Source organism: Netta rufina (genome assembly GCF_964035555.1).
Source record: "Netta rufina genome assembly, chromosome: 2".
In the NCBI taxonomy this organism is placed as follows: domain Eukaryota; kingdom Metazoa; phylum Chordata; class Aves; order Anseriformes; family Anatidae; genus Netta; species Netta rufina.
Genome location: NC_140124.1, coordinates 69,438,162 through 69,454,128, shown reverse-complemented (window position 1 = coordinate 69,454,128; position 15,967 = coordinate 69,438,162). Strand labels below are relative to the sequence as shown.

The following is a 15,967-nucleotide window of genomic DNA, read 5'->3' as shown; positions in this document are numbered from 1 at the left end:
AATCACAGCCATGTTACAAGGAACACTTCCATCCTCATTCATTACAGCCATGTTTCAACTGGTCTGTTGTTTTTTCCTTCCTGGGTCCATTTTTCTTGCCTTTCCTCCTCTCAAGTTGAAGTTGCTCATTAAAGACAGCAGCTGGGAGAATTATCTCCCACTAGTAACCCAGTTTTGAACTGCAAGCTCCTTTTTGATTTACAACTGGAGTTAAAACTTTCAGCTGTCAGTGTTCAAAGCAATTTTTTTTTTAATTTTTTTTTAGGCTAAGAATGTTACTTTACTATGCACAATTCTATCTGTAGTTTTGTGTAAGACCATATACCTTACACCTCTATGACTGTATGTGGCCATGCGCTTTTTACTGAGACTGTTGTACAGGGCCATATATCTATACAAAATGCATATATGTAGGATATACCTGTAATATAGGATTCACTGCTAGTACTTTCATTCACTCAGAGCTATGCTTTTAGTCTTAACATCCAGGATTGCTGAAAATGAGAAAGGCACACATATTTAGTGGTGGGGAATTGGTAGGGTAAGATCAGGAACATCATATCCTCCATCTCACTGAACCAGGAGAATATTTTTCCATTGCTTTCAACTTTAAGATATCTGTTACTCCTCTATAAAAAACAATGGGCTCCAGGAAAACCCTGGGCTCGGCCCCCTTTGATTCACCTGCCAAATTCAGCTTTCACGTGGACAGGGGATAACAAAAGGTGCACCACAACACAGAGTGGAAGTCAAGCTCTCCAGTTCCAGTTCAGCAGTGGAAGGAAAGCACATGACAAAGGGATATGGAACAGCCCTAATCTCCCAGACAGAGCTGCCTCTTAGCAAAACCAAATAAATAATGCAGTTTCTCAAGGGAGGCTGGTGTTTGTGTCAGGAAGGTGCCAGATTTGCAGAATATAAGCACCTCAGGCCAAACCACTATAGGCCATAAATTCAGCATTTTAGGACATAAATCCAGCAGTCGGTTGAAGCTGGCTTCCATCTCCAGCCACTCATTCCCCTTTCTCCCTCCCCTACATCTGTCACAGAGTGAATCCCACATCTAGGAACAGAGCAAGCCTGAAAAATAACCCAAGGGAAAAAAAAAAAAAAAAAAAAGGAAATAAAGGAGATGCATGTTCAGCTAGATCAGCTTTCCGGTCTGATTCATTGCACGGCTGCACAAACACTTGCAGGGGGAAGGAAGGGCCAGGAGGGGGCATTTTTGGTCAACTTAAACGCACACCCAGCTTTGGCCTCGGGATCTGGTTCCACGTATCTCTCTCAGAAGCGCACTCTGCTTATGGAATTACCTCCCCCTTACTTTATTTGAGGATTATCTTTAGCTCAGACGGGATCGCTCTTAGACCCTGCAAACAATGGTGCTGAGACAACCAAAGGAAAGGTGAAAAGACAGAAGCTTCCTAAGGCAGTGCTTCGGCAGGAAAAAAAAAAAAAAAAGAAACCCTTAAACAAGGAAACAAGAGATGTGACTTCAAAGAGCTCTCTACGGCAAGCACACTGTCAATCCATCCAGCTAAAGCTTCAGCTGAGGGACAGAAAGCAAAGCAAGAAGGTTCCCTTCTGCAAGGCTGCACCAGGGAGGGGCAGCAAAAAACTGAATGGATCCATCACTGTTGCATGAAGGAAGTACTTCAATACTTTCTTAATTGTGCTGTTGTGAAAAAACAGGAGGTGAGGTGAGCCATGTCCAATAACTGTCCATTGGAGTCCCCTTGGGTGACAGTTAGGGTTAGTTTTGCTAATTTTGATGTTGCTGTTGAATGCGTTTTTCCTTTTCTCACACAACAACTTAACTCTTCAATCCCACAAATCCCACAGTGATTTTCAGGCTGGCTAGTGATTACAAATAGGGTGAGGTAAAACAGGCAAGCAATAAGGGGTTGATTTTATTGAAGGCGCATCAACACCGCACACCAGCCAGCCAGGACTGTGCTTCTCAAAGGCTGCAAGAAGCCACTGGAGACCAGTGTTGTCAAGTCCAGGCAGCAAAGGGAGAAGTTATGCACTTGTCACTGTGGTGAGGAAATTTAAAACTCTGGGATCAAACCCAGAAAATAGGAAACCTATGAAAAGCTGACCCCCAATAAGATGATAATTATTTTCACCAAGTTGCTAGAACTGAAAGGAAGAGTCAAAAAGGAATGCAACCTCTTGCTAAATAAATAACTAAAAAAATCTCTTTCCCCAAATCAGTTTGATCTTGAAGTAGCAGTAATGTAGCAGCAGAAATGCTGCTGTGTAGTAAAAATCTCAGCTAATGATTGTAACTTTCAACAGGCAGCCTCTTAGTATCTTAAATGTGTTCCTAGAACAAGACCTTTAAATATTAGCTATTATAATGTTGCTTTTTTGAATTAGATATACACCTGCTTCATACAATTTTAAATGCATGCCTCTTGTGTTTCTGAAGTAGAGACCAATAATGCACAACAGAGCAAGAGCCCACAGTCTCAGCCACTGTCTGTTGTCAATTAAATTCATTTGCTGTCCTATTGGGAGCAGCCACAGAAAGTCTAAATAGCTCACCTGACCGTAACTCCAGCTTCTTAATTTTATTTCGTCAATGTCTCCATGGAAGACAATACCAACATCATTCAGGACATATTCTTCCCTTTCCTTCTCGTCATCCAGATACACGGCATCCTCTGCATCAATTTATCCAAAACAAGCATTAACACAGCCACTTAGTTTCTATATAGGGCAGATAAAAAATCTTAGCATATAATGCAGTCATATTTGATGAGAAGTGCCCATCATCCATCAAACAAAGCATCACTTGCTTCAGCAGAGCACAAATATAAGGAGATAGTGACCCCAGTTAGAAATAGGATAATACAACTTAAAAGCACGAAAGATGCAAAAATGCTGACAGCTCTTGCCTGTTTTCTCGAGATCTGCAAAGTATGATTAAAATGTCACATCTTATCAAGAATTCCAAGATTACTGTGTACCACTAATTTAAAAGTTCGAGCACCGTGATGCAATTCTGCATCTGTACAAACAGATCAAAGAACAATTTCAAACCTATTAATGTTAATGAAAAACAGTTCAAGTCAAGAGATCTAAAGAAAAATCTGTAGTGCATTAAAAAAATTGGAGTATAGTATTTATAGAGTATTAACAGAAGGGTGTGATTACTTTTTCTGTACATAAGATATTGACTGTGGTGTGCCGCCCCCATGTAACTCGACTGACCAGCCAATATGAGGAGAAATCTGAATGTGCAAGTGAAAACTGCAAGCAATTGGAAGAGGTCTTCATTAAAACATAAACAAAGTCTACATCCTAGATTGGTCTTACATCATTCCAAAGTGTACATGTGGAACCTCATCCTGCAAAGGGTATTCACATCCTTAAATAACCCATTCTTAATGTATGTAAATTATTGAATTTACATGAATTATGTGAAACTGTTCAGACGCTCACAGGCAGGTATGAAACAGGGATTCTGTGGTGCTAGAACAGCTGAGGATTTCTTTCCCGTGCCAGTGCTAGTGTTTTGTGACTAAGAGATACCACTTAACATTTAATGGTCTGGGAATTAATTAATTAGAAGAATTCAGTAATGTTGCACCAGAGAGCAAGTTAAAGGGAAGCAATAACCTACAATAGCATGATACATGCAAATGCAAAACTACCACTGACCAGTGCTGTAGTAGATTTCTTCAGGATCTCGCTACAAATTACTATATGATCATTTCACATTTAAAAGCCTACTGATTTGTTGTATTTTTCTGAAATGCAAATCAGATTTGTAATTCCTTCAAAACCTCATCTAAAGCTTCTTCACTTGCCATAAAACTGCAATTCAGCTGAAAATCACTAAAATCTGAGCCTTCTGAAAAATCAATGGCAAAACTCACACCAACTTCAGTTAAGTGAAGGGTTTTGCCAGTCTGTACACCTGACACTGTTGGAATTTTTATTTTATCTGCAAATATATTTATATCTGCAAATATATTTATATCCATATTAAATATATTTATACATACAGAAGGGGTTACATGTAGATACATAACATTGTGACCTTTACATTGGTGTGCAAAGAATGATATGGAAGCAGGTGTTAAATGTAGGAAGGTTTTTATGTATTCGAGGAGATCAGTGCTTGCCATTATGCTTTCAACAGGGCTGCTGTACAAGCTCTGCAGGCTACATCAAAATCAGAGTAGACGGAAAAGCAGCAGGTTTTATCTGCTTTTCCCTAAGGCAGGCAGGTCTGAGACCCTTCATGCAGCAGCATGGTGCTACCCATGTGGCTTCTAAGGGCTGGGTCATAACAAGGGTTGTTTGTAAGCCTGGTACTGCCTACGACCAAGTCAGCCTGCACCCAGGCACAAAGCAGATCACAGGTTTACATTGAGAGCCTACACGGTGACAGAGAGTGTTAAAAAACCTGACAGCAAATCAAAAAAGCTGCAGTCATTGATGCCAGAAGGGGCTTGCATACTTCAGAAACCACATATCACATGATTTTATTGAGGTCCAGCTCCCAGCTCTAAATAAGTTTTGCACAACATCCTACCAAAAATGTTGCAGATGTCACAGATCACGCAGGCTCTGTTTCATTAGGATGGATCTGCTTGATTTGCTGATTGAGCGATTATATGTATTGACTCCCTGAGCTTTGGGTTTTATTGAAGCACATGTGTACAAACACTACAAAGGATGCATTTCAAGGAGGCGAACCCACACCTTCTGAACAGTTATGTATTCAGTGGAGTGTGTGCACATGCTTTCTTGACAGCTGTTGTTTTCTTTCAGGGATTATAAATATCAATATTGATCTGGTTGATATCAATTGAGACGCTTATGTTATTTCAAGACTGCATGATCTTTGCTAAATCAGATGAAAATTGATTAACTTCTCTGTCAATTATTTTTAAATATTTGTATTTTTTGATAAAGTAAAAAGGGCCTCTGTTTCACAGAGAAGCCAGCTGCTTTGATTTTTGACAGCTTTCACTACCCTTGAGACTGTTTAGAAGAAAATACGAGGCATTTGTGACTACTTTGATGCTAAGCGTACTCTACATAGTACAACTCCTAATTATTTGGTGCAAGTAGAGGCTCACATCTGACAAACAGAATTCCAAGGAAATGTTCCGGGTTTGTTTGTTCTTTTTCTCTAGCAGTTTAAGGCTTTTCTCCTCATTTTTTATCCTGGGAAACTACTAAGACACCAGCAGTGCTACAAAGAAGCAAATTAGCTTGTATGCTTCTCTGTTTGAAGATGGATAAGGTGAAAATACACTTCATACGAAGCCTGCAGGTGAGGTATCCCACAGAACATGGGCTCCCTGTGAAAAGTGGAAGAAGTGCAGAGAAGTCCTGTCCCTTTGGAAAAGTGAATGGGCATGGTAGGTTCCTGCCCAGTACCAGGGGACCTGAGGAACCCCTGCCCCAGCACAGCAACCAGCTGGAGCTGGAAATGCCATTTCTTCCCGTACACGGTGACCGCTGAGTGCAGCAGCACAGCAGATGGGTGGAGGTGGAGGCTTGCCCTCAGCGCCCAGCCTCCCTTCATCGTGGGAACTTGGCAAGGCTCTTGCTGGGAGGAGTACAGTGCTGTGGCAAACACAGAGCTTCAAGAGCTAAAAACAGATATCTGCAAAATCCACTTCACTCAGAACCAAGTTCAGTGTGCTGCCCTGCAACTGCCAGTGCTTGCCTACATGGATGTAGCAGAGATATGAAGCTCTTTGTGAATTTTAGTCATATGGAATCTATGATACAAAATGTAAAACTTAAGATATGGCTACAAACACCAGAAAATGTTAACTTGGCCAAATTTGGATGCCATATAACACATAAGAGGAGACCAAAGTCAACCACATGTTACTAATCCTCAAACTGTATTAGAACACTTGAAGGACATGAGCAGAAGAAATATGCAACTGAGTCACTAAAGATGCAATATATTTAATTGATTATATCTAAAACACTTTGCAGAAAATTTGGGTGAATGGAATACATACTCTTGGCCTGTGGAGTCTGCAAGTTTCACATACCCTAGGCATCTCTACGTGTGAGAGCCACAAGAGGCCATGCAAGGTCTTTTCTTGATAGGCACTGAGTGTTCATAAATCAGAAAGTCACTGGGCTCAGCACCTCCTTGGAAAGAGCTCACAGATCAAAGGAGCCATTCTTTGCTTTCATGTAGTCTGATATTGCTAAGAGTGAAGTTAAACTCCAAGAAGTTATCCTTAATGACTTACCATTTGTATCTCCTATTTCAGAACTGAAGAGGGCTCTGCATGCCCAAAAGCATATCTTTTTTTTTTTTTCCCAGCTATGTCAGCTGGCTGAAGAGATAATGCTGCCTCTCTTCACAGGCTTTACCTTGCTTATTAACTGGCACAATTTTCACCTGAGCATCTGAAATCTCAGTCCACTTGCTTGCTGAATTCCCAAATGTTTGGCGTTGATGTATATCATTTTCCAGGATCAGGCCCCACATCTGCATGTCTATTCTTAGTGATGAGCCTTAAATGTAGCTAAGGGGATTAAACCATATGAAAGCATCTGATGGTTTTGGAAGCAAAATACAGAAGCTACTCTGTAGCTTTACTGGTAAAGTATGCTGACTTGTTCTGAAACAGCAGAAAAAAAAATGCATCCCTGCCTGGGAAAATATGTCAAAACTGAACTACAGTGAAAAAAGAAGTAATAAGAAAGGGCACAAATGCCTATGACTTAAAGAAAAGCTCATACAGACACATTGATGTTTCTCTAAAATGATGAGTCGGAGAGCTGTGCTAGACACTGATGGAGCCTGTACTCTGCTCCCTGCGATAACAATCCCCATTCGTTCCTGGCATCAGCCTTCTCTCTTTTTAATGAGGCTTTTCACTCAGACTCTTCTGCTTAGCTATTAACCCAGCAAACAAGTCTAGGAGATTTTCAAACTATTGTTTTCTGTGCACTTTAACTGCCTGAGTTTTTATACCCTTTTGTCATTCCACTGCACAATCTTTCCCAGCCAGGGGATGGGCCATGGAGAAACACTGTCCCTGCTTTTCTAACGCAATGAGGAAAAGGCAGGTACAGGAGCCAATTAGTCCAAACTACCTAGGAGTGAAAGCAGGGGCAAGAAATGAAAGTAAATCTTCATCCAAATGAAATATGCAGAAAATAAATCCTACGATACCCAGCAAGGGCCAGGACTTGAAGGCACACTTGGATATATAAGCAGGGACAAAGGCATGATCCTCTGGGGGTGACCCTCACAGCAGGCTCTTGCTGCCCAGAGACTCTCCTTTGCTTTCTTGCACCAGAGCTTCCCTGTCAGCCTTGATAACAGCTGCTGCTGCATATTTGGAACTCTGCAGGTTTGCTCACATGCTTTGGTTTTCATCTTGCTCGCTTTTGGCCCCATTCAGCTCAGGTGTGAGGGAAGGAATGCACAGAGAGCAAAGCCCTCGTGCTGTGGGTACACAGAGATGGAGGAAGGAGGTGTGAAGGGGAGATTGATTTTCCCCTTCTTCCTCCTTGCCTGGCACCTTGAATCGGCCTGTGTGGTCCCCATCACACCACAGTGGGGCAGCCAAGCCCCCCACATTACATTTTCTCTCCAGTTTATGGCTGCATACACTCCTAGCTGATTGTATGCGAGTCATGAGGGAAGTTGAGAAGCTTTTTCTCTAGGTTTTATCCCTTTCTAAAGAGGTGCTGACCAACTGCATCGTCACCATGCTGGCTAACACAGTGGTTGTTGGGACAACAGGACTAAAACCAAGGGATGCTTTACTTTAGAGTGGAGAATCACACCTCCCTAGCTGGAGCTGTGACAGGCTAATGATGACTTTACAAATGTTGAGCAGCTTTGTCTGCTCACCAGTGAGTCACATTTGCTCACTCACCTTTGACTCCTTCTGTAACCCACTCTCTCTCCTTCCAGAATAAATTCTGACCATGCTTCTCTAAGGCACCTACCTCTACACTGCATTCAAAAGTCCCTCATGGTGTCATGGGGCCTTAGGCCCTGCCCTTCCCTCCTGTTCCTGCTTAACTAACTCTGCTTTACTCAGCATTAACATATATCTTCCTAAATAATGCATAAGCTAATCATTGCTTATATTCCCTTGGACCAGGGGCAAGTAATGAACTCAGCACAAATCATTCTAGGTACTGACAGTAGTGCAGCTGAATAATGGGCTCCATTAATAATGCTAAACTTACTCGTCACACAGTAAGACGGCCCTTGTTTGGCATGGGATTATTTGATAAAAATACTCTGGTAAAAACATTGAAGGATGAAGGAAGGATGGCAGGAGGATATTAAAGTTAGCTGGTGACCTAAATATATTGCAATATATGCGGCAGACTTGGAGCCTTACAAGAATCAGAAGCTGAGGCACAGTGCTACAGCCTGTCAGAAGGCTGGTGAGCCAAACTTCACCAGTCCTCTTTGCTTTCTCTTTAAAAAGACATGCTGAGTTCATTGGGTAAAGTCCATTTCTGTCAGCAGAAGGGCTGATTTTACCTGCGATCCAGGATGATTTGGATTATAAAAAGAAAAGAAAAAGAAAAGGCTCATTTGCAAAATATTATTTTCCTCACAGGGGACAGGGTTGCTGGTAATTAGTCACCACTAAGGGGAAGTTATAAGCTCAAATTTTGTGTAACAGCAAGGTGCCACCAGTCATTCTACAGCAGACTGAGAGCATCCGACCTGTGCAGGAGCAGCAGCTCCCACTGAGTTTCTGCAACCAGCAATGTAACTCAACAGTTGAGAATGGGACTCTGCCACATCCCGCCCCATGCCAAATTCTGGACAAAAACATGTCTGTATTGACTTGTCATTTTAAGGCACACAAAGGCAGGCAGAAGGCTCACACTGATGCTTATTTATTGAGTCAGAGCAATGCCTTGGGATGTGTTTACTATAAGAAATGCTACTTACATGGGTAAAAACAGACTTAGCCTCATAAAACTGCAGAGCTACCCCCAAGCCTGCATGACTTGCCTCTTGGCAGAGCTAGGTAAGCTTAATCGTACCCTTTTCACATCCAAACTGCCTGGTCTTCAACAACCTTGGCTGCAAGTTCCCCTTCTCAGACCACCCATTCCCACAAACCAATGAGCCTGGTAGCAGAAAGTGTGAATCTTTGACAATGATAAGCTACTTACGTTGGCACCACGGGTTGAATAGTATGTAAGTGTCAGTCGCCGAGTTTCTGTGTGTCCGGATGATGCCAAAAGGAGTCCAGATAGCAACATATAGGCGAAATTTCCCAACAATGCAGGTGGCAGAGGACATGATGGACAGGCGAATGGAATTGTTTTCCTTGTGGATAATCTTGGCTCCCCACTCCCCAGGCTTCAGAACATCACCTACAAGGATGGGGATGTAGGTGCCTTTGTTTGGCTGTGGGTAGCGACCTGGAGAGACAGGGGGTTAACTCTATGAAATGGTTCACCTTGGGAAACAAAGACACTCTCAAAACAACAGTCCTCTGTCCCTTTGCCTATTTTCAGCAGAGATGGCAAATGTTAGCAGGCAGAGACCACCTACCTCCCTTAGAGCTTCACACAGTGCCTGGTCACTTGTGTTGCTGCCACCCAAGCACACACATCGCCTCCCAACAGGCAACCTATGCAGGCACCCCCTCCCATCTTGCTCCAGAAAGCTTCAGTCCATCTGGCTTGGGCACTGCCAGGAGTGTCCCTGTGGCAATAAGAGCAGGGGCTGTTCCAGGCTTTCCTGGCTCAAAACTGTTTATCCTAGAACAGTGAGCTGTACTCCAGCCTTGGAGTTAGCCATGTCGTTGGTAAGCATGAATAAGAGTTCCTTCCAAAGTTCAGATGCACCCATCACCCTCTTTGCTAATGTGCAAGTGCCCTACTGGGGCACAGATGTTGGCTTTGGGGCTCTGTAGCAGAGCAGAGCCCTGCTTTTCTCACGGCACTACAGCACCAACAAGCAGTGGCTCTTTCACACATACCCATGCAGATGAGGCAGAAGAAATACATGTACAAGTCTGTCTGCCAGTGGATGCCCAATGCTCAGTTCTTGCAAGCCCCTGCAGTGGGAACTGACTCTGGATATCCAGAGTATGGATGAATGCATCTGGACTGCATAGCCAAATTTTCTCTGCAAGCAATGGACCCCAAAGCATGACACACCTCCGAAGTACTGTGCATGATGTTCTGCCTCATATCAAAACAAATCATGCCCCAGAGAAGATTATTTTACTTGCCAAGTATAAAAAGCATCTAGATGGATAAACTATGTACAAGCATGTACACTGCCAGAATTCAAGTTAGGTGGGAAGGATTACACCCCTTGAGCTGGAGGCAGAGCCAAATTTTATCTGGAATCCAACCAGTAGTGTAGACAAAAAGATACTTGTGAGAAGACTCAATTCCTTAAATCATTCTCATATCTATTCTTCATTTCAGGTTTTAGGCTTAAAGTTATACTCTCATTCACAGATATAGTAGCAAAAAGCACGAAAGTAGAGAGACAGACTTCTCTATTTTTCATAAGTGTTATTTAAGAGCTTCAAAATTAAATGCAAAGCGACTTTGATTTTCTTGTTTGCTTACTTTTACACAGTTGATGTAGAGATAAATACAAAACTGAACACTGCTACATTTTGGAAAAGGGCAACTCCAGCTTTGAATTTGAAGCTTGTGAGCTGCCATGAACTCTGTGTTTCTAAGAAATCTGGGCCTATTGCACTTCATCCAAAATATTATTCAGTACACATAAACTTCCATTTTGCAGATTTTCAGTACAAATAAATAGCCCAGTTTCTCTGAAGGCCAGGGATGCTGTAACCCATGAAACCCACTCAGATCAGTGAGGGATGCAACAGAGGCAAGAGACCTACAGAAGAAAGAAGGAGTAGAATAAGAGAGCAAAATCAATAGAAAACACTAGAAGATAAAGCACAGGACACTTCAAAAATAAGCCATCAAAGGAAAGACAGTCTAGAGAGAAGAGCCTACAGAGGTAACAGAGAGTCTTGCGTCTGCTAACAATTGTGATCTGAGAGCTGAGCACATTCTTATTCTTTGTAGTGGAACTGGGTATGACCCAGCTTGCCTCTACAGTTGATGTTTTGCTTCTAGATTTGACATAATTGTTGTTGTTTTTCTTTTAATTTATTTTTTTTTTATAAGCAGTCCACTCTAACAAAGCTGCAGAGCAAACCAAGTAATTGAACTGACACCCTCTAAAACCATTAACAAGTGTACTTTTTAAAACACCTTATTTTCCTCTTTCAGACAGATGGGAGGAAGGGAGAGATCAGTATTTTAGCGTGTTTAGGAAATGACACTGTCAGCCTCTGTCCCTACTGGGGACAGAAGGAGGTGTGCTGTAGCAGGGGCTCCACTCCAACACATCGTGTCCCATGTGTGCTGGTAATGGGGAAGTTGCAGAATCTCTCCCCAGTAAATCTGCCCATAGGAACTAGACAGGATCCCAAAGGGGCCATGAGGTCTTTGTAATGCATCTTTATGGAAACCTCCTCACCTGCACTTCATAAGTGGCTTAGCAAGGTACCAAGCCTCTGGCATCCTCACTTTTCTAAAGCCCCTACGTGAAAAACCCCATTTACCCTTCAAAACAACAATAGTCCCTCTCTTATGCAAAGCTACAAGACACCCTTATCTATCTGCTGCTTGGCAAGGGAGCACCTGTAGCTGCTGCTGAGGAGTATGCAATGTCCTTTCAGCCCAGCATCCATGCATGCACCCCACAGCTGCACCTCTGCAGTAAGAGAAGCCACTGCACTGTCCTTCAAGAGAAGGTGCTCTAGGATATCGCCTGCAACCCTAGCAGGGATGCCAGGGAAGGGATATCCTAGAAGTCAGGATGATTTGCAGGTGTTACAAACAGTATATACAAGCAAAGATTATTTGCTGCTGGCAGGCAGGGTTTGGGTGCTTGCTAACAGTTGCATAAAGCCTGAAGCCAGAAGGAAGGCTGGGAAGACGGGCAGAGCCCTCAAGAGCATAATGAGCAATTTCCAACATTTTCTTTGAGAAGAAGACAGCTTCCCTCATCTTCTGAAATGAATACCAAAATGCAAATGGAAGAGCAAGGGAATTGTTACTTGTGAAAGGAGCTTGTAGAGCTGATTTGTAATCACACATCTAGACACCTGACAGCACCAGCCACACTAGTCTCGTATACACACATCTGTTGTCTTGATACTAGAGGACTATGAAGCTGAGTATCTTTGGCATTACATGCTGAGGTTGCTGGCAAAAACATCCCTGTGTAGGTTTAGTACTATGTTTATCAACACGGTAGGGAAGTTGTCTCAAGACGACTTGGCCATTGGAATCTATCTACATCTTGAGCACACATTTTTGACTGCAATGTCAAAGAAGGGCCAACTTTGGCTCATAGCTGGAATATCTGTGATGTCAGGCCTCTCACAGAACGGATAATGTGCAGTGGTGATTCCACTCTCTGGTTAAGAGTCTCTAAGGAATGAGATTCAATGATATCCAAATACTCATTACCAAAAGCTTGTGAACGCCTGGCAGAGTACTCCCTGGAGGATCTCGTGCTAACCCAACCCACAGAGAGGCAGGAGGGTTTGTTTGGGTGCATGTCAGGACCAGGAGCCATGTAGTGAGGATAAACTCTTCTTATGCTGACAGGAGGGCGTTTCTGCCAGCAGCATCAGCTGGCTCAGCATCCCTCAGATTTGCTCCAGGAGCTGGCAGCCTATACCATGCTCTGCAGCCAGTTCTCCATGGTTGCCTCGTTCCCTGGTGCTCACATGTGTTTTGGGTGTAGGAGGCCCTGGCCCTCACATGAGGACATCTCACAGCAAATTGTGAAAGACAACGTTGTTGTATGATACGATGCCATTGGGATGTCCCTGTCTCTTCTCTCTAGCAGTACACAGAAATGGGAAAACTCAGTCTGAAAATTCAGAAAGCCCAGAGGTTACTGCACTATTACCGTCAGGCATAGTGTGCCTTTTTTATAGGCTCCTTTTGTAGCTTGGAAGATATCCAGTACTGAATGACAGCTGCTGACTGTCCTGCCTTCAAGGCAGGACAGGGCAGCAGAGAATTCACAGTGACCCTCTTTCAGGGGCCTCCAGCTCTCTGCATTTCATTGCAGAGGTAGGTACTGAGCCATGATACTGCCAGAAACCTGTTCTGCTTCTACAGAAAGCTCCTTTTTACAGAAGCTTTAATGACACAAACATATCGATTTCTCTTGCTGCACAGTTCACAGGCCTTTGGTTCTTCTTTCCTCCTTTCTTATCCCACCTGGGTTCCTGTAGCTATCCAAGCTTGGCTCCTAAAGCTCCTACTCACTTCAGTCACAGCTCAGCTCAGCTCTGTACCTCCTGGGGTTTCCAGGCATGCAGGAAAAGAGGAGCAAAATAGGTGCTATCACTACTGAAGGAGCACTGGTCTCTCTCGGTGCTGCATCACCGGGCTTTAAAAGTAAATAAGCATGTGAGCGAAGGTCTGTATGGTGAAATGTACTGTTACTAAGGCATGTGTGGTTGTAGGCATGTATGGGATTATCCTCCCCACTCCCAATGCACACTTTACAGGTGCAAAAAGAAGAGTGCACTGTTTGTTAAAACCTGCCAAAGTCTATTTATGCAGCAGTGGAAGAATGAGCCATTTAAAACAGGACTGTGGCTACACACACATGCACTCAAAATGAGTTATCCTTAACATATGCCTCAGCTCCTTAGCATGTCAGCTCCCGGGCCTGTCAGGCACGGAGACAAGCTGTGTTTAATTCTGGATAACACTGCTGCACCAGAGAGGGATTTACAGCAACAGAGGGAGAGCGAGAGAGAGGTACAGCAAGTTCAGTCGGCAAAACACAAGCGCTCCTCCTCCAGCTCCCCAAGTCTGCCAAGTCCCACTGCTGCTCTTCCTTCCAAGTTACTAACAGGGGACCAGGGCTTACTCGATCAACTCTCTTCCTCCTCTCTTGCCCAGCCACCTGGAAGCTCCTGTCTCCACTGAGTTTATTTTTTCCCTTGATTCCCAGTGGCCATGTATGTGTGTGTGTGCACTTAATAGCTCCTAGATATTAGCACAGCCTGTGGAGAGACTGACGGGTGCTCTCAGGCCCTACACAAGTCTGTGGCTGCCTTACTGAAGGCAGGGAGGAGAGAAAACTTGGTAGCACAGAGATGAGAGATATAGTTAGTGTCAGGGGACTTTTCCTTCTTGATGGAAGAAGATTACATCAAAAGAAAGGGAGGTGAACAAACTACTTCTCAACAGCCTTTTTAGGGACCCTCGTTAGAAGATTGTCTTTTAAAGGAGTTGAAGAATCTGTCTCCTTTTGAGAAATACATCATATACAGTAAGGTTAACAATTACCCTGATAGCTTCGTTTGTTTTATCTAGATACATTTTTCAACACAAACAGCAGCAAATCTATCTCATTGCCAGCTTTGGAAATAAAATAATTGTGACAGGTTGATAAATATATTGGAGCTTGAAAATACAGTAAAGAAAAACAAGAAGGAAAGGAAGGAGAAGGAGGAGGAGGGAGAGAAAAAGACATAAAAAAACAAAAGAGAGGAGAAAGAAGGCTGTGGGATGACAGGGAAGAAGAAAGGAAAAAATGAAAAAAGAAAGAAAAGAGATGCTGTAATAAAAAAAAAATCCCAAATAACAAGCAAGAACGATAAACTTTAAAAAATAAATTTTTAAATAAAAATAAAAATAAAAATAAAAATAAAAATAAAAATAAAAATAAAAATAAAAATAAAAATAAAATAAAAATAAAACACACACACAAAACAAACAAACAAACAAACAAACAAAAAACAGCAGTGTCTCTAAGTCACTGCTTTAATATTGCATCTGGTTCCCTTCCATCATCAAATCCCATTGCCTTCATAAGTGCTGCATACAAACTTGGAAATGTAGGAAATTTAAATATCTTCAAATAATTTTTGCTTATGGCTCCAGATAGGAATCCTTAACATCTGACCACTTTGTCCCAGGAGTGTATGTTAAGAGTACTTTACAGTTGTAAAACACACATTGGAGTCATGTGCCTTAGCTATTAAAAAGCATTGAAAAATACAGCTAGATTTTTAAATGCCACTTGATATTGCTGCAGCAGTGCAAAAGAAGAGCAGAATGAAGATCCCTTTGAAATAGAGAATTCATGGAGCATCTCAAGGAACTCCCTCCTCTCTGCTCCTCCAGGACCGGGATGGGAATTCCAGAGGGGAGAAAAGAAATGCCTTCACTCAGCAAGTGGAGAGTTCTGTTTTTCTTTGCTAAGAGCTGACAAACAGGTCTTTTCTCTCCCTGGAATCAATTGCTAGGAAATGTGCTCCACTGCTAATAAATTACTCTTTCTTCCTCAAAATGGGGCCATCTTGAGAAAACAGAAGTCGATGTGAGAAAGGCAGCAGTCTCTGTGTTCACATAATTTTCTATATCTATTCTTTTTTTTTGTTGTTTTCTGTTAAACAGGAAAATAGGGTACCACTGATTCTGAGGTGATCAGCATTGTACCCCTGGTTACTCAGTTGAACTCAAATGTGCTTCTGACTATAGGTGGGAATTTGGTGTCACCTAAATATGGGATCAGCTCTAACACCTTTTATTCTTAGCTACTTTCATCTGTTTATAGCTATTCCTATGGACCTGGCCTGGGATTGTAGAAAAAGGAACAGTACATCTCCAGTCTCATCTTAGTCCAGAAGCTGATGATTTATAGCCTGAGAAGTACATATGGGCAGGTACGTGGGTGCCCAAATGTGTGGAAAGGTGATAGTAGCTTAGAGGACTGGGATCTATGATTATTTGAGGAGTATGCCAGTGAATAAAAGGTTCATAATAATATTTAGGACTAGACCAATATATATGGATTTATGAAGCCATTTAAGGAAAATGCAAATAGACAACAATTTATGAGGGTGTGGGAAAATATATCATTAGAGTAAGGATGTACCATATAAACTCATCAAGC

General features: G+C 42.5%; 1 protein-coding gene across 1 annotated transcript in view; it reads right to left on the bottom strand.

Annotated features, from left to right (window-relative positions):
• The window catches only part of F13A1 (coagulation factor XIII A chain), a 61,915-nt gene that overhangs the window by 34,206 nt on the left and 11,742 nt on the right, over positions 1–15,967 (bottom strand). Inside the window, exons 4-5 of the mRNA XM_084306728.1 lie at positions 9,157–9,408; positions 2,551–2,669 (exon numbers count right to left, since the gene is read on the bottom strand). Coding sequence (XP_084162854.1) covers positions 2,551–2,669; positions 9,157–9,408 — 371 coding nt within the window. The remainder of the gene's footprint in view (positions 1–2,550; positions 2,670–9,156; positions 9,409–15,967) is intronic.